Genomic DNA, 19,470 nt, shown 5'->3' with positions numbered 1-19,470 from the left:
GATCTTATAAATATAGTACAACTAGGAAAATCCCGAAAGAAAAGCCTCTTGCAAATATTGTTTACTTGTAGAACTATTCTACGGAACAGTCCGAACCTGAAAAAAATTTTGACTTTTCAAATTTTTAACGTTCTAGAGTTTCCTTATACTGATTTGTTGCACAAAACTCCTTCCTTCTTCCCTTTTGTAAATACAGTGTTGTCAGATTTATATTTAAATTTTTAGGGAAGATCCAGGTAGTTTGTTTATAGATAATTAAAGCTTTCTATATCATCTCCTTTACATACAGATTTTACATATAGATTACATATATGCCAAACAACTGATTTTGTTTTTGTCTCTTTATCATATGGTGCATTTTGTTCAATCCCCTGAAGTTAAACTTTTTGGAAAAAAGGGGTTAAATAGCTCTATCTCTATCTATCTATCTATCTAACACTTACCTATGTATCTATATGAAATGTTGCTTAAATTAAATGAGTAACCATAGCTTCTTATTCAGATGTACATTCTGGTGACCAAGGTATAATAATTCTATTAATTAATGATTTTTAACATAACTTATAATGTGTTTTAACAGTCTGTTGGTAAAGAGAGCCCTTTGTATATTTAAATTGGGAAGAAGGAAGAAAGGTAACTTTTATTGATTTAATAGTAAAGTAAGTTTTTATTCATATAAAGGAAGCGTTGGAAAAACATCAGCAGGAGAATAATGAGATGGAGTCTCATATCAAGGAGACCGCATTGGAGGAGTTTAGATTGCAAGCAGAACAATGGGAAGCAGAAAGAAGAGAGTTACAATTTATAGTACAGGTATTTTTAAAATAATTCAGTTAAGTATGCCTTTTTTTTTTTTTTTTTTTTGCTTTTTAGGGCTGTGCCCGTGGCATATGGGGATTCCCAGGCTAGGGGTTGAATTGGAGCTGTAGCTGCCAGCTTACACTACAGCCACAGCAACGCATGATCTGAGCCGAATCTGCGACCTACACCACAGTTCATGGCAACACCGGGTCCTTAACACACTGAGCAAGGCCAGGGATTGAACCTGCATCCTCATGGATGCTAGTCAGATTCGTTAACCGCTGATCCACAATGGGAACTCCTAAATATGTCTTTTTAATGCTTATGATATTAAAAATTACATTAGTGTGATAATTGACTAGCTTACTCAAGGAGAAAATAGTTCCTAGTCTTTGATCTCTGGAAGGCCATGTTTCATTTGTAGTTACATGACAATATGGGCAGCTGTTTCTAAAAATACTATTAGAATTAGCATTCGGTAACTTCCATTGCATAAATTATGTGATTTTTAAAGGACACATATACATTTGGCATTTAGTTTTCCATTTAAAATATGAAACTGTTAGCACTCTTTAATAACATAAAGAAATAGAATAACTAGATTTTGGATATTAAAGGATGCTTATAAATCATATGGTATAGTGCTTTTTGGACTCTTTTTAAGAAGTGCAGGTTCTTAATCATGTTCTATTAACCCCTCCCCACCCAGAACACAGTAATCCTTCAAGTAGTTCAATTTGAAAATCACTGATTATATCTAATCCCCATTATAGATAAGCAGATGGCAGTTTGTGATTTACTCAGATATAGATGAAGTGATTGGTGTGGGAAAGACTACAAGTCTCTAGATTCTCAATCCTGTGTACCTTGCATTTTTTCAGGAGATTACATGTAAATTTTTTTGAAGGAGTGGTAGTAGGAATTAAAACTGTCCATTCACTAACCAACTAACTTAAAATTTCAAGTACATTTCCATCATTTCTTCTATTACTTATTTTGTGACAAGACAAACATTTTTTTCTATACAAAATTGAAATATAGTCTCTATATAGATGTCAAAGATAAGCATTCCTACAGAATAAATCCAAAATAAATTTTGTATTTGCTTTGTGTTAGAAACAATTTCGTAAGATGAAGGCAGAGAATAGGAGGGATCTTATTTCTTTAAGGGCTGGCAGTAAACAGTGGAAATACTGAACTTGTTGTATATGTAAGTGTGCGGAATACCAATACAACCACACTTTTCCCAAACCTTTGGTCCTTGGGCAATGCTTTTTTCCCCCATCACTCCCTCTGTGGAATCTGGAAAGATAATCACTCTTTAGACCTCTTGGTATTTTCAGAGTCTGCTTGAATGTGTGTAGTTAGTTTTCTTATTCATTCATTCATGCATTTATTCATTCCCTGCATACTTACTGAGTTCCTGCTATGGGTACTGAGGATATGAAATTGATTAAGATATGATTTCTGTCCTAGAAGATCTTTCAATATGGAAAGAGATGTAAAAAGAGAAAATCTATATTGCAGTATAAAATTTTGGACAAAATTCCTTGGGAACATAAGAGAGTAATTAAGTACCTGGGAGATTGGGGAAATCACTGCAGAGCAGAGGACATTTGAGCTGTTGTTTGGTAATTGTCTTAAAGTTTACCTAGAACAAACAAGCACATATAAGTGAATGAAAATAACCCGTTTGTTTTTAAATACCCAGAAATTTCAAGTGCCACCAGTCAGAAACCTGAACCTTATAAGATATAATTCAGAGACCTAAATTTAAATGTGTGGATGATGTGATTTTGATGCAGTTTCCTAGCCAGTGCTATAAATCTCACATGAAATGTATATAGTTATATCAGACTTTATATGATGAAGTATCAGGAGAATTTGAAATTATGTTATCCATCTTTAATTATTATGTGTGGGAGGAATAGGGGAATATTCTTAGTTACTAGCACTTTTTGTAAGACAGATTTTATTGTAGTCTGTAACTGAAATATTCAGAGCTCTCTCAGTTTCTTGTCCTTTTTATTTTAACAAAAGAAAACCTCTTTTACTTGTATAAAGCAAGCTTAAAAACTGTATTTTAAAAAACTCTTTTTAAAAATAACTTGAAGGATAGATTGAAATTCTCTCCTCTGTATTGGCTGTTGATGGGTTTAGCTTTCCATCCTGTAATTAGGTGTTAGTATCACAGTGTTCCCTTTGTGTAGCTCTCTCAGGGAATTCAGTTTTTAAAATAAGTTTGAAAAAAACCTAAGTGAAACCCCATCTTTAACAGACAAAGCTGGTGTAATATTTCTCTCATCTGGACTTTAGAATTCAGACTTACTATAAAAAGAAAATCTTAATTTTATGCCGTGTCTCCTTTCTTTCCCAGTAATTGAAGCTCTAAACAAGGCTGTACTTCTTTGGAATATTAATGGGAATTTTTAGTGTAATTACTTCATTTTAAGAAGATGTTTTTCATTTTTTAAAATGCATGACCTCTTTTGATAAACATAAAAATTCCATGTCTTTCTTTAGCATTGTTTGAAATTACAAAACAGCAATGCCATGGTATATTTATGTTGATATTGGAGGGAATATGTATTATTTTATTTTTTTACTATTTATTTAATTTTTAAATTTAAAATGAACTTTTAATTTTATTTATTTCTTGGTTTCTTCAATGGCAATGTGAACTTTGAGGATGCATATTAGCTATGAATATTTTCTATTGTAGGCAGTGTGGGGCAATGGCAAAGCTTTGTTTTTAAAAATCACCATGCTCTTTCCTTTGTGATTTTTCTAGTTCATTTTAGTGTATAACTTATTAGTAGGATCGAAAGCATTTAGAAGATGAATGTATGTTTTTAATATTTATTTTGTTTTCAAAGTTCTGGAACTAATCTAGGGAATAAAGTGACATTTTCCTGATTCATTGACTAAATTTGGTTTATATGTCTAGTGATTAAAGTGTAGGAGAGTTTGTGATGGCAGAGAGTGTGGGAAATGCTGATTGATAGTAATACCACAGACTAAAGAAGGCAGAGGAAGGATGGGGAGGTGGTGGGGATAAAGAAGCTATCAGACCAGGTATGAGGGTTTTATGCAAAAACGGCAGCAGGTCAGAGATTGACCTGGTAAGCACAATTGTGATGTACAGTCAGCTTGGGGTAAGTTACACGAAAAGAAAGTATTTCAGAATTTTGCATTGTGATCTAGGGTAGCAAGGAGCATTTCTTTGTAGTTTCCTGGGAAACTGTCCACTCGTGCCCTGTGTAAACAAATGGCATAGAAAGTGAGTCTGGCACTGGTATCGCCTGTTGTTGCCAAACAGGAAGTATCTTTTTTTTTTTTTTGTCTTTTTGCTATTTCTTGGGCCGCTCCCGAGGCATATGGAGGTTCCCAGGCAGGGGTCGAATCGGAGCTGTACCCACCGGCCTACGCCAGAGCCACAGCAACACAGGATCCGAGCCGCGTCTGCAACCTACACCACAGCTCACGGCAACGCTGGATCGTTAACCCACTGAGCAAGGGCAGGGACCGAACCCGCAACCTCATGGTTCCTAGTCGGATTCGTTAACCACTGCGCCATGACGGGAACTCCCCAAACAGGAAGTATCTTAATAATCAGTTTATAAAATCACTGCGTATTGTTCTTATTGTAAAAATGCTCCTAATTTAGGGAAATTTGAAAGGAGAAAGTAAAGGTCTATTCCCTGCCTGCCTCCAATCCTACTCCTCATCTAAGGGCATATAAACATTATATTTACATAAATATGCCTCAGTAATATTTGGTGTTCATCTTTAAATGTTTTAACATTATTCTTGTAGTTTTGTGTGGTTTTTCTGTCATGTGGAAGTTCCAAGTATATTTAATAAATCCCTTATTGGTAGACAATTTTTTTTTTGGCTGTGCCTGTGGGATTCAGAAGTTCTCAGGCCAGGGATTGAACCTGTGCCACAGCAGCTATCAGAGCTGCTGCAGTGCAGTGCCAAGCCCTTAACCTGCTGTGCTACAAGGGAACTCCTTGGTAGACATTTTATTTCCTTCAAATATTTTTGCTCTAGTTTAAAATGATTCAGTATGGATTTCCCATCATGGCTCAACGAAAGCATCTGACTAGTGTCCATGAGGACCCAGGTTCGATCCCTGGCCTTGCTCAGTGGGTTAAGGATCTGGTGCTGCTGTGAGCTGTAGTGTGGGTCGCAGATGCGGCTTGGATCCTGCATTGCTGTGGCTGTGGCATAGCCCGGCAGCTGCAGCTCCAATTCGACCCCTACCTAGCCTGGGAACCTCCATATGCCATGGGTGAGGCCCTAAAAAAAAAAAAAGTATCTGAAAGAGAATGGATGTGTGTACATGTATAACTGAATCACTTTGTTGTACAGCAGAAATTATTACAACCTTGTAAATCAACTTTAATTACTTCAGTAAAACTTAAAAAAAAAAAAAAAAAAAAGATTCAGGAGTTCCCGTCGTGGCGCAGTGGTTAACGAATCCGACTAGGAACCATGAGGTTGCGGGTTCGGTCCCTGCCCTTGCTCAGTGGGTTAACGATCCGGCGTTGCCGTGAGCTGTGGTGAGGGCGGCAGATGTGGTGCGGGCGGCAGATGTGGCTCAGATCCTGTGTTGCTGTGGCTCTGGTGTAGGCTGGCAGCTACAGCTCCGATTCGACCCCTGGCCTGGGAACCCCCATATGCTGCGAGAGTGGCCCAAGAAATGGCAAAAAGACAAAAAGACAAAAAAAAAAAAGATTCAGTAACATCCCTGTCCATATCTTTGAGTTGGTGTACAAGTGTACAAGTGATTCAGCTGTGCAAATGCCTAGAAGTATAATCATTTTGTCTGCAAGTTTATGGATTTTTGATTATGATAGGTATTACACAAAATTAGTACCAATTTGTACTCTACAGCAGCAAACACTATGATTGTGGAACTGTGCTGGTTTTGGGGATTCAGGGAGGCAGAGCTTGTTCTTTCAGGAGGTAATCCTGTACTAGACTAAGGTTGTAACTATATCCATTTGATTTATTTCATAAGTTAGGAAATAAATCAACTAGAAACATAGCTCCAATAAGTTTCTAACTACTTTAATTCTTCAGACTTTGAAATTGTATTTTGGAGTTCTGTAAATTTACATGAGTATATATAAATGATCATACTTTTGGGGCTGTGTTTCTGAAAGATATAGAAAGAAAGCAAGTTTATTTTCTAACAGCACAGTGTGATTTACTGTTATGTTAAATGTCAGTTCAGAAACAAGCTCCATTTAAAAACATTTTAAGTTCAACACCTCCCTCTAGTGGAAAAAATAAAAACGCCTCAGTTTCCTTTTTTTTTTTTTTTTTTTTTTTAAGGCCGCACAGTGGCAAATTGAAGTTCCAGGCTAGGGGTGGAAAAGGTACAGCTGCCAGCCTACATACACCAGAGCCACAGCAACTCGGGATCTGAGCCTCATCTGCGACCTATACCACAGCTCTTGGCAATACCGGATCTGCCACTCACTGAGTGAGGCCAGGGATTGAACCTGAGTCCTCATAGATACTAGTCACATTTGTTTCTGCTCTGTCACAAGGGGAACTCACCAATGTTTTTAATATGGTTTTGTTACACACACACACACCCACACACACACACATGCCCACACACACATACACAAACACACATTTTTTCACAGTAAGGATCCAGGTAGCTTTGGTTTGATTAGAGAGTAAATTCTGGAAAAAAAAAAAAATTTGTGAAGCCAAGCCAAATTTAAAAAATTTATTTGGGAGAAGGCAAGTTAATCTTGATGTATAACTGCATGAAGTATTTTATAGTTGTTGTGGAATTTTCTTGTATGTTATTTCGTACCCTGGACATAGATTATATTCGTTAAACAATACATCTATAACAGATATTTGAGCATACAAAAAGATAGCAGGGATTAATAAATAATATTTAATTAATACCTAATAGGACCAGCTAATCCCATTAATATAGCCTACACCATCTAGATCATTTTAATATTGTTCATATTTGCTTCTAAATTAAAAAGCATAATAAATTTTATGTTTTTTAAGACTAAATTGTCTCACCATCTCGCCACCACCTCATCCCCAAAAGATAACCATCATTCTGAAGTTGGTGTTTAATTTTCTGTCTGTAAACTTTGACAAACTGTCTTTTTTTAAAATTTACTTTGTGTATTTAAAAAATATACACACAGTATCATAATGTATAAATCTTTGTCCAACCTCTCTTTTTCATTTGTAATTTTGAGATTTAACCAAGTTAATATAACTGGCTCTGGTTTGATTAGTGTAACTGTAGTATTTTATCCTGTGCATATACCATAATTAGCTTATCAATTACTGAATTAATTGAGATTTAAATTCCTTTGAAGTTTTAATTTAAGACAGTGCTTCCATTAACATCAAATATTTTTATTTATGTAGGATGTCTTTAGTAAATTTGCAATTACGAGGTAAAACATATGCTAAATTGTTCTCCATGTGGTCATACCATTTTGAGAGAGGAGTTTCTCTTCCATTTCAGTCTCTTGATGCTTGGTAATTTTCAGATTTAATTTCTTTGCAGTAGGGTGTGTGTGAAATTGTCTCCCACTCTTGCTTAAATTTCTGTTTCTCTGACTTTGAGTATGTTAGGTTTATTGGCCATTTATGTTTCTTTTGTGAACGATGATTTTTTAAATTAATTAATTATTTTTTTTCATTTTTTAAAAAAGTTTATTGAAGTATAGTTGATTTATAAGGTTGTGATAATTTCTACTGTATAACAAAAGAGATTCAGTTATGCATGTACACACATCCATTCTCTTTCACATTATTTTCCCACATAGATTATCACAGAATATTTTTTTTTACAGAATAAAATACATATATTTAAACACAATTACATTCATACAGATTATTATATCATGGATCTTAAGAAACAGATTAAGTGTCTCCCTCTGGAGAAGTGGAATGGAAAATATGCTGAGACAAATAGGAAATTTATTCTATACTTTATCCCATTTTATATGGCTTTCATCTTCACTATTTAGTATTATCTATTACATTCAATTTTTCTTTAAAAATTAGCATTATATTAAAATTGTTTATATTATGCAACTAAAATTTATAAAGAAGAAAGCCTTATATACCATTAAATATTTTATATAGCATAATAAAAAGAATAACTTAACTGATAAGAATAACAAAAATAATACACCCTCTGAAAATAAGTAAAATATAAAATGCATAAATTGGTTAAAAAACAGTGTAACTCTGTAAATATGTCCTCACAATTTGTTACATCTTATTGATTCTTCAATATAGGCATTACACCATTCTTGGTGATGTGATAAACAAGACATTATAGACCTTACATTGTACCATGGAGAGAAATGGTTATTAATAATACAATTGTAGAACTGTATTATTTAATTGTACATTTGCATTATTTAATTATAATGATCATAAATTCTTTGATGGAGAGGAAATCAGAATCAGATCTAAGAAGACTTCAGCATTCTAAGAATGATTTCAAACGACCCCCTTCATGGTGGATTATGCACTTATTTACTATGAGATATATTTCTTCTCCAGAGATTCCTTGTTTGTGCATCAATTGTAGATTTTTGATTTGATAAAAGAGTCTATATGTATATGAGATTTTTTTAGGTTGTTGTTCTCTTAATTGCAAGTTCATCTCCAGTGTCCTGCATTTGTACCCACCTCTTCTCATGATTTCTGATTTTGGTGGTATAATTGTGCATGGATGATTTCGTATCTTTACTGCATATATACCTTTACTATATATGGTGAGCCTTGTCATTTGCGGAATTTTTGTTTCCTGTTGCTGTCTTGTCTTTTATGCCTAGAGAAGTTCCTTTAGTGTTTGTTGTAAGGCTGGTTTAGTATTGCTGAATTCTCTCAACTTTTGCTTATGTGTGAAGGTTTTGATTTCTCCTTCAAATCTGAATGAGAGCCTTGCTGGGTAAAGTAATCTTGGTTGGAGGTTTTTTTCTTTCATCATGTTAAGTATATCATGCCACTCCTTTCTGGCCTGCAGAGTTTCTGCTGAAAAATCTGCTGATAACCTTATTGGGGTTCCCTTGTATGTTACTTGTTTCTTTTCCCTAGCTGCTTTCAAGATTTTCTCTTTGTCCTTAATTTTGGTTAGTTTGATTAATATGTGTCTTGGTGTATTCCTCCTTGGGTTTATTTTATATGGTACTCGTTGTGCTTGCTGGATTTGAGTGAGTGGTTCCTTTCCCATGTGAGGGAAGTTTTTGGCTATTATCTCTTGGAATATCTTTTCTGTCCCCTTCTCTCTCTTCTCCTTCTGGCACCCCTATAATACGGATGTTGGTGTGTTTCACATTGTCCCAGAGTTCTCTGAGACTCTCTTCATTTGTTTTCAATCTTTTTTCTCTTTTCTGTTCTGCATCCATAATTTCCACTAATCTGTCCTCCACCTCACTTATTTGTTCTTCTGCCTCCTGTATTCTGCTTTTGGCTGCTTCTAGTGAATTTTTTATTTCAGTTATTGTATTTTGCATCTCTTCTTGTTTAAGTTTTATATCTTGTATCTCTTTGGTCAGTGTTTCCTGTAAGTTATCCATCTTTGCCTCCAGTTTATTTCCAATGTCTTGCATCAACTTTAGCATCAACAGTCTAAAGTCTTTTTCCTGGAGGCTGAGAATCTCCTCATTGCTTAGCAGTTTTTCTGGAGTTTGTCCTTTCTCCCTCATCTGAGCTATAGTGCTCTGTCATTTTTATAGGTTTTTGATGTGGTGACCTTTTTACAGATACTAGAGTTGTAGCCTCTCTTCCTTCTGGTGTCTGCCCCCTTGTGGCTGGAGTTGGTATGGGGGCTTGCTGTAGGCTTCCTGATGGGAGGGGCTGATGCCTGCCCACTGGTAGGTAGAGCTGATTCTAATCCCTCTGGTGGGTGGGGCTTAGTCTCTGGATGGGATTAGAGGCCGCTGTGTGCCTGAGGGTTCTTTAGGCAGCCTGTTTACTGAGGGGTGGGGCTGTGATCCCACCTGGATTTTTGTTTGCCCTGGGGCTTCTCAGCACTGACTGATGGGTGGAGTCAGATTTTCCCAAAATGGTCACCTCCAGAGAAAGGCAGCTGCTGAATATTCCTGAGGGCTTTGCTTCCAATGTCTTTCCCTCACAACAAGCTGCATTCACCCCCGTTTTCCCAGGAGTTCCTCCACAAACTGCAGTCAGGTTTGACCCAGATTCCTATGGAGTCTTTGCATTGTCCTGGGACCCAGTGCACATGAAAGTCTGTGTGCACCTTTTAAGAATGGGGTCTCTGTTTCCCCCAGTCCTGTGGAGCTCCTGTGCACAAGCCCCACTGGCCTTCAATGCCAGATGCTCAAGGGGCTCTTTCTCCCAGTGCCAGATCCCAGCACATGAGGGTTTGATGTGGGGCTCAGAACACTCACTCCTGTAGGTGAGCCTCTGTGAACCAGTTAGTTTTCAGTCTGTGGAGCTTCCCACCCTGGAGGTATGGGGTTGTTTATATTGTGTAATCGCCCCTCCTACCTCTTAGTGTGACCTCCTGTTTTTCTTCTGGAGTAGGGTATCTTTTTTAAGGTTTTCAGTCCATTTGGGTGGAGATTGCTCAGTCTTTAGTTGTGAATTTTGTTGTTTTTAGGAGAGAAGTTGAGCGCCAGTCCTTCTCTTCCGCCATCTTAATCCTCTCTCATTTGAACCGTGATTTTAATATGTATTTTTTCTTTTGGATTATTTGTATATTCTTATTGATTTATAGGAGTTTTTATTTTTATTTTTTAATTTTTAATTTTTTTTGCTATTTCTTTGGGCCACTCCCGCGGCATATGGAGGTTCCCAGGCTAGGGGGTCGAATCAGAGCTGTAGCTGCTGGCCTGTGCCACAGCCACAGCAACACAGTATCCGAGCCGTGTCTGCAACCTACACCCCAGCTCACGGCAACGCCGGATCAATAGCCCACTGAGCAAGGGCAGGGACCGAACCCGCAACCTCATAGTTCCTAGTCGGATTCGTTAACCACTGTGCCACGATAGGAACTCCTGATTTATAGGAGTTTTTAATATATTTGGTTACTAATTCTTGGTTATTTAAATCCCTGTGGCAAACATCTTTTTCCTCTTTGTGGAGACATGGAGACAGTTGACATTGTATTTGATGTATAGTTTTAAATTTTAATGTAGTTGAATTTATCATTATTTTATCATTATACTATATTTAATGTATTATATTTATATTAAATATAATTATATTTATCACGATATTACCTTAATCATGAATAAAAATATATTTTCTATATAGAGAATGAGGCAGGATCTAATTTTATTTTTTTCTGAATGGATAACCAAATGTCCCTGTACCAGTTATGCACCTGTCTCAACTTTTACCACTTACTGGTTTATACTGGTTTATAATATTATTTCTGTCATATATATTAAGTTCCTTTAGATCTAAGGTTTGGTTCTTGTTGCTTGTTCTGTTTCACTTACATGTTTGTTTATTTCTGAATCAACATTAAATTATTCTATTTACCATGGCTTTAGAATAAATCTTGATATCTAATAGAGCAAGTTCCCTTCTCCATATTCTTAATTTTTTTTTTTTGGAGGGAGTAGGAGAGTTATTCTTAGCCTTTTAATCTTGCATGTGAGTTTGAGAGTTATTTTCCACCAAGAACCCTGCTGTACTTTAAATTGGTACTGAATTGGATTTTTAGATCAATTTTGCATAAAGTTCACATCCCTAATTTCTTCTGTTTTCTATCCTTTTATATTTTTGCTCTGTTTTGAGAGATTTTTTAAATTTTATGTTGCAACTTTTCTATTGAGTTTTCATTTCTGCTTTTGGGTTTTTATTTCTAAGAGCTGTTTCTTTTTCTTTGACTATCCCCTTTTATTAGTAGACTCTTCTCTCTCTCTCTCTCTCTTTTTTTTTGGCTGCACCTGCAGCATGCAGAAATTCCTGGGCTAGGGATCAAACCTGCACTGCTGCAGTGACCTGAGCCACTGCAGTGACAACACTGGATTCTTAACCCACTGTGCCACAAGAGAATTCCCTATTCTTCTTGTTTCATGTTTATGATACCTTATTTTAACTCTTTGAGGATGGAAGTCATACTTATTTTGAAGGTGGTTCCTCACCCCATCCCCCCTTCCCCAAAGGTTGTCTTTGTTTTCTCTGCGAATTTGGCTCCATTTTTCTGAGTTTCTCATGAGAAGCTTTCCTCAAATGTCTGATGATCCTTGGCTGGGTGTTCGTGTTTAAGAATGAAGCACTAGGAATTCCTGTCCTGGCTCAGAGGAAATGAATCTGACTAGCATCCATGAGGACACAGGTTCGATCCCTGGCCTCGCTCTGTGGGTTAAGGATCTGGCATTGCCATGAGCCGTGGTGTGGTTTGCGGACACGGCTCGGATCTGGTGTTTCTGTGGCTCGGATCCCACATTGCCATAGCTGAGGTGTAGGCCAGTGGCTACAGCTCCGATTTGACCCCTAGCCTGGGAACCTCCATATGCCGTGGGTGTGGCCCTAAAAAGACAAAAAAAAAAAAAAAAAGAGGCACTGAGAAGCTGGGAGACAGCTCCGTGTATGTGGAGCCCTTCCATTTAATTGAGGGACCCTGAAAGTGTCAGCATCTGCAGCTCTTTTCCTTTGGACCCGTAGTTTCCCCACAGAGGAGTCTTCTAGTGTCTCCTTGTGCTTTAGTATCTCAAGTGTGGGACTCAATGTTCTGGGAGATGAGGAAGGAAAGGGAAATGCGAGGTCTCACCTCCCACTATGGAAATTTCACTCAACCTCCTAATTTTTAAAAAGGTATCTTACCCTTACCCTCAGTTGTGTCTGGTTTTCATGGCCTTAGAACATTTTTGGATCAACCTCTCTAGTTAGTAAATAAATTCCTTCTCTTTTTCCAGGATGGAGAGGGGACTTTATCAGTTAGGGAGTTGGCAGAGGAGATCTGAGGACATAACTACAGCTTATAGAAACTTCCAACAGTGTTCTGTATTTATTGCTTCCCCAGGGCGTGGATTCAGGGATGAGTGCAGCATCTAATTTCTGATCTTTTGTGCATATAAATTCAGCTTGCTACTAGGCTCTTCCCTTTCTGAGTATTTAGCAAAGTTGAGAAAGCTGAAACCTGTCATTTATCACTTGTCCATTTACTTTCCATCTTACAAATTTGCTTTTGACATCTCTTTTTGGCTGTCATCTTTTTCTGCCACTCATTTTTATTCTGTCTTCGTTTAAGTGGGGTTTCAGGAGTAAGCAGAGAAGATTTGATAGGTTTGATCCAATCTGTTTTACTGGTGGTGCTGCCTTCTTTCTGTTTTTCTGGTTATGATCTTCTGAGACTTGCAGTCTTACTTATCATCTAATATTTGAGTTCTGGTATTACTGAATGTTTTTAGTATTAAAAGAAGCCAGACTGCTGTTCTTTTTTTTAAAATTTCCAGTTTTATTGAGACATAATTCATATATAATACTGTGTAAGTTTAAGGTGTACAGCATAATGGTTTGATATATGTGAATATTGTAAAATGATTACAAGTTTAGTTAACTTCTATGACCTCACATAGTTAAATTTTTTTTCCTGGAGAACTTTTAAGATTTACTTCTTTAGCAACTTTCAAGTATAAATAAAGTATTGTTAAGCATTGCTATTATGCTATACGTCATATCTTAATATTCATTACAGTATTACAGTAATGAATTACAGTATTATATTCTTTCCATAATACAGTATTGAAAACATTTTTATAGCTTGTGACGATAGGCTGACATGCACTTTCTCCAATTATAAGAGAGAGAGACATACTATATATAATTTGATTTTTTGAAAGCAAAGTTATAAAGCAGTAAAAAAAGTAACACATTATTAATTTTATATTAAATGTCACTCACTTTATACCTATGTAAGGATCTTTTTTCATTTTTAAAAATTTTATTGATGTATAGTTCATTTACAATGTTGTGATAATTTCTGCTGTACAACACTGTGATTCAACTATGCATGTACACACATCCATTCTCTTTCAGATTCTTTTCCCACATAGATTATCACAGGATATTGGGTAGAGTTCCCTGTGCTATATAGCAGGTCCCTGTTGGCCAGTCATTCCATATACCACAGTGTGCACATGCCAACCCCAAACCCCCAGTCCTTCACTCCCTGCACCCACCTGTTCCCTTTGGTAGTCGTAAGTTTGCTTTCAATGTCTGTGAGTCTGTTTCTGTTCTGCAAGTAAGTTCATTTGTATCCTTAAAAAAAATACCTATGTGAAATAGGTAGGTAGACCACTGCATGTGATGTTCTATAGGATGAATACATAAATATGTAGGGAATGATGCCACAAAGACATTTTATACAGTTGCTGTACAATTATTAGCTATCCATATGAAGAAAAACCATACACAACATATAAGTTAATTAACTGTACTGCATGACGATTATTTATTGTTGGTTAAATGGAAGTGAGTCCTCATAAAGGTTTTTATCCATGATATTCACATTGAACAGGCTGAGAAAGAGGAGGAGGAGAAGGAAGATGGGTTGGTCTTGCTGTCTCAGAGGTGGCAGAGGTGGGAGAGATGGAGGATGTGGGACAGGAGGAGTTGCAGGCACATTTGGTGTAACTTTACAGAAATACATTGTCATTTCTGTTTGCTGTTTCTGCTTTTTTATTTCTCTAATGGTGTTTCTCTATGGTACCAATACTTCCTCCATCACTTGCTGTACTTCGTGCCCATGTCCTAGAAGTTTCCATGTTGTAAAAGAAGTCAAAAGCAGCCTTGAAATCAGAACTCTTCTGCCACATTGTCTGTTTATTTTCTGGCCCTGCTACTTCTATGTCTTCTTCCTCATCATCTGACACTGGTTTGGAAACACTCCCAAGTTGTCTTCTGCTAATTCCCCCTGTTGTGGTGTGTATAAGCTATTAAATTTCTTCAAGATTTGTGTCTTGAAACCCTTCAACTGTCCCCTACCTTTTTTGCCTTATCAACAATCCGTCATAATTTCCTTGATTCGCTCTGTTATGAATCCTGTGAAGTCATGGGCAGCATCTGGACAGTTTTACCCAGCAGGAATTTATTGTTTTGCACTTGATGTCTTTCATGGCTTTTTCTATAACAACAATGGCATCTTTAATGCTGTAATCCTTCCAGATTTTCATGACGTTCTCTCTATCAGGGTTCTTTTCCATAGCATTGACCATTCTTTCCGTGTGTAATGAGCCTCAAAGGTCCTTATGACCCCCTGACCTAAAGGCTGAATCAGAGATGTTGTGTTTGGGGCCAGTAGACCATTTCATTGTCTTCGGTGTTCAACATTTGGGGTTCTGGGTGGCCAAGGGATACATCCAATGTCAGAAGAACTTTAAAAGGTAGTCCTTTACTAACAAAGTACTTCCTGACTTCAGGGACAAAGCATTGATAGAACCAATCCAGCAAAAGTGTTCTTGTCCAGGCCTTTTTATACATCCAAAAGGCTAGTAGCTCAAGGGTTAGCAGCTTTATAGAGAAGGGCATACTGATTGTAAATCCAACTGCATTTGTACAAAATAGTAGAGTTAGCCTATCCCTTCCTTCCTTAAATCCTGGTGTTTGCTTCTCTTACTTAGGAATAAGTGCCCTTTGTGGCATTTTCCTTCCAAAATAGGGCACTTTTGTCTGTATCAAAAACCCATTCAGGCAGATATCCTTTCTGCTCAGTGATTTTCCCGAGTGGTATTTGGGTACTCATCTGCTGCCTCTTGGTTGTCAGAGGCTGCTTTTCTTGTTATTCTGGCATTTTACTTATTTATTTTTATTTTTTGCTTTTTAGGGCTTTACCCATGGCATATGGAGGTTCCCAGACTAGGAGTCCATTGGAGCTATAGCCTCCGGCCTACGCCAGAGCCGCAGCAATGCCAGATCTGAGCTGCGTCTGTGACTTACACCACAGCTCACGGCAGCACTGGATGCTTAACCCACTAAGGGAGGCCAGGGATCAAACCCACAACCTCATGGTTCCCAGTCGGATTTCTTAACCACTGAGCCACGATGAGAACTCCTATCATGGCATTTTGAAGACAAACCTCTTTCTAAAATTATCACACCATCCTTGCTGGTATTATGTTCTCCACCTTTTTGGATTTTTGTTTTTGACTGTGCTTGTGGTTATGTGGAAGTTCCCTGGCCAGGGATTCAACCTATGCCACAGAAGCAACCTGGGCCACTACAGTGGCAACCCTAGATACTTAACCTGCTGCATCACAAGGGAACTCCTGAGTTCTCCAACTTTAGATCTTTCATCTTCCTTTTGCTTCATGTTGTCATATAATGACTTGCTTTTTCTCAAATCATGTTAGAGTCTATACATATGTCTTTCTATGTCAATGCTGAAAAGTTGCCTTTTCAACACAAGATAAAAAGTATTTTGCAAAAAGTGCAAAGTTTTTGCACCTGTTATAGCTACAGCCATGGGTTCATGAATTTCCTTTCCTTTTTTTTTTTTTTTTGGTGCTTTTCAAATACAGTCTTTTGTGATACTAACTTAATTTCATTTTAGGGGGGGTTTATTTATTTATTTCAATTATAATTTTATTTTTTCCCATTATAGGTGGTTTATAGTGTTCTCTCAATTTTCTACTATACAGCAAGGTGACCCAGTCACACATACATATATACATTCTTTTCTTTTCTTTTTTTTGTCTTTTTGCCTTTTCTTTTTTTTTTATTGAAAAGAAAATGCTTGCTAGTTTATTTATTTATTTTTTATGTTTTACTAAGATTTATTTTGTTAATATTGCCAAAGCTATCAAAGATTTATAAAATCCTCACTGCTCAAGGCCAATGTATTGACTCAGTGTCAACTCTGCTGCTTTTTATTTTATTTTTTTTCCCACTGTACAGCAAGGGGGTCAGGTTATCCTTACATGTATACATTACAATTACATTTTCCCCCCAGCCTTTCTTCTGTTGCAACATGAGTACCTAGACAAAGTTCTCAATGCTATTCAGCAGGATCTCCTTGTAAATCTATTCTAAGTTGTGTCTGAGAAGCCCAAGCTCCCGATCCCTCCCACTCCCTCCCCCTCCCATCAGGCAGCCACAAGTCTCTTCTCCAAGTCCATGATTTTCTTTTCTGAGGAGATGTTCATTTGTGCTGGATATTAGATTCCAGTTACAAGTGATATCATATGGTATTTGTCTTTGTCTTTCTGGCTCATTTCACTCAGTGTGAGATTCTCTAGCTCCACCCATGTTGCTGCAAATGGCATTATGTCATTTTTTTTATGGCTGAGTAGTATTCCATTGTGTATATATACCACATTTTCTGAATCTAATCCTCTGTCGATGGACATTTGGGTTGTTTCCATGTCCTGGCTATTGTGAATAGTGCTGCAATGAACATGCGGGTGCATGTGTCTCTTTTAAGTAGAGTTTTGTCCGGATAGATGCCCAAGAGTGGGATTGCGGGGTCATATGGAAGTTCTATGTATAGATTTCTAAGGTATCTCCAGACTGTTCTCCATAGTGGCTGTACCAGTTGACATTCCCACCAGCAGTGCAGGAGGGTTCCCTTTTCTCCACAGCCCCTCCAGCACTTGTTATTTGTGGACTTATTAATGCTGGCCATTCTGACTGGTGTGAGGTGATATCTCATGGTAGTTTTGATTTGCATTTCTCTTATAACCAGCGATGTAAGGCTGCTCCTGCAGCATATGGAGGTTCCCAGGGTAGGAGTCTAATCAGAGCTGTAGCTTCCAGCTTAAACCAGAGCCACAGCAACACAGGATCCGAGCCGCATCTGCAACCTACACCACAGCTCACGGCAACGCCGGATCCTTACCCACTGAGTGAGGCCAGGAATGGAACCTGCAACCTCATGGTTCCTAGTCGGATTCGTTAACCACTGCGCCACGATGGGAACCCCTACACTTTTTTCTCATGTTATCGTGCTCCATCATAAGTGACTAGATATAGTTCCCAGTGCTATACAGCAGGATCTCATTGTTTATCCACTCCAAATGCATTTTTTAACTCCAAATTCCTAGTCCGTCCCACTCCCTCCCCTCCTCTCCATGTACATGATTTTTTTTTTTTTCTGTAGAAAGGATCATTTGTGCTGTATGTTAGATTTCAGATATAAGTGATATCATATGGTATTTGTCTTTCTTTTTCTGACTTACTTCACTCAGTATGAGAGTCTCTAGTTCCATCCATGTTGCTGCAAATGGCATTATTTTCTTCTTTTCTATGGCTGAGTAGTATTCCATTGTGTATATATACCACATCTTCTTAATCTATTCATCTGTTGATGGACATTTAGGTTGTTTCCATGTCTTGGCTGTTGTGAATAGTGCTAGGTAAACATGTGGGTGCACGTGTCTTTTTCAAGGAAAGTTTTGTCTGGATATATGCCCAAGAATGGGATTGCTGGGTCATATGGTAGTTCCATGTATAGTTTATAAGGTATCTCCATACTGATCTCCATAGTGATCGTACCAGTTTACATTCCCACCAACAGTGCCGGAGGGTTCCCTTTTCTCCACACCCTCTCCAGCATTTGTTATTTGTGGACTTATGAATGATGGTCATTCTGACTGGTGTGAGGTGGTATCTCATGGTAGTTTTGATTTGCATTTCTTTAATAATCAGTGATGTTGAGCATTTTTTCATGTGCTTGTTAGCCATCTATATATCTTCCTTGGAGAAATGTCTGTTCGGGTCTTTTGCCCATTTTTCACTTGGGTTGTTGGCTTTTTTGCTGTTGAGTTGTATAAGTTGCTTGTATATTTTAGAGATTAAGCCTTTGTCAGTTGCATCATTTGAAACTCTTTTCTCCCATTCTGTAAGTTCTCCCATTCTGTGTGTTGATCGAACCCAAACCTCTTGCAGTGACCCGGTCTGCTGCAGTAGGATTCTTAATCCACTGGGCCACATCAGGAAATCCACACTTGTATGCTTATATACCATATTTAATTTATCCATTTTTGGACATTAAGGTTATTTTCATATTTTGGCTGTTTTATTGAGGCTGTTAATTTTCAAGGCCATCAGGACTTGTGGAAAGAGAGTCTGAGATTTGGGCAAGTTTATTTAGAAATTGTTTTTATTTATTTATTTTTACTTATTTATTGAAGTATAGTTGATTTTAGGACACATTTAAATGCACAAATCTTTCTATTCTTACTGAGATTTAGCTGATTTTCTTGAATAAATGCTTCTTAGATTATTGCAAGCCTTTGGTTAATTTCTGGTTATGAAAAATTTGATTTTGACATTTTTTTTTTTGCCAGTGTTCTTGTTGCTTTAAAGGAAGAAAGAATTTTTGGTGGTTCTTACTCTGCCTTTATAGAACTACTTATTTTCTCTGGAGATATTCTGAAGTTTTCTTCTCTTTGCATATGTTTCTCTCAGGTTGTTTTTTCCCCTCCCTATTTGATTTTAGATTTCATCTTTTATGTTGGGGAATTTTTTCAAATATCATTTTTTCTTATGTTTAAGAGTGAGGGACTAAAAAGCTTATTAGAAACTCTGAGTATTTGGTTAGCTCTTTAAACTGTGATATTTGCTATAGTATCATCTGGTGGATAGTTGAAACAGATAGATAAAATCCTACTACCTTCCCCAACTAACTTAAGAAGATGTAGAAAGCAGAAAACTTTTTTGAATCAGTGTGAAATTTCC

General features: G+C 37.2%; 1 protein-coding gene across 5 annotated transcripts in view; it reads left to right on the top strand.

Annotated features, from left to right (window-relative positions):
- Positions 1–19,470, top strand: part of CCDC171 (coiled-coil domain containing 171) — a 356,155-nt gene that overhangs the window by 40,252 nt on the left and 296,433 nt on the right. For 4 of the 5 annotated variants that reach the window (XM_047767619.1, XM_047767618.1, XM_047767617.1 and 1 more), the window contains one exon: positions 682–813. The exons of the other annotated variant lie outside the window; for it this stretch is intronic. In XM_047767619.1, the coding sequence (XP_047623575.1) occupies positions 682–813 (132 nt within the window). The remainder of the gene's footprint in view (positions 1–681; positions 814–19,470) is intronic. 5 annotated transcript variants of the gene reach the window in all.

Source organism: Phacochoerus africanus, chromosome 2, assembly GCF_016906955.1.
Source record: "Phacochoerus africanus isolate WHEZ1 chromosome 2, ROS_Pafr_v1, whole genome shotgun sequence".
NCBI lineage: Eukaryota > Metazoa > Chordata > Mammalia > Artiodactyla > Suidae > Phacochoerus > Phacochoerus africanus.
This window is presented reverse-complemented; position numbering and strand designations above follow the sequence as displayed.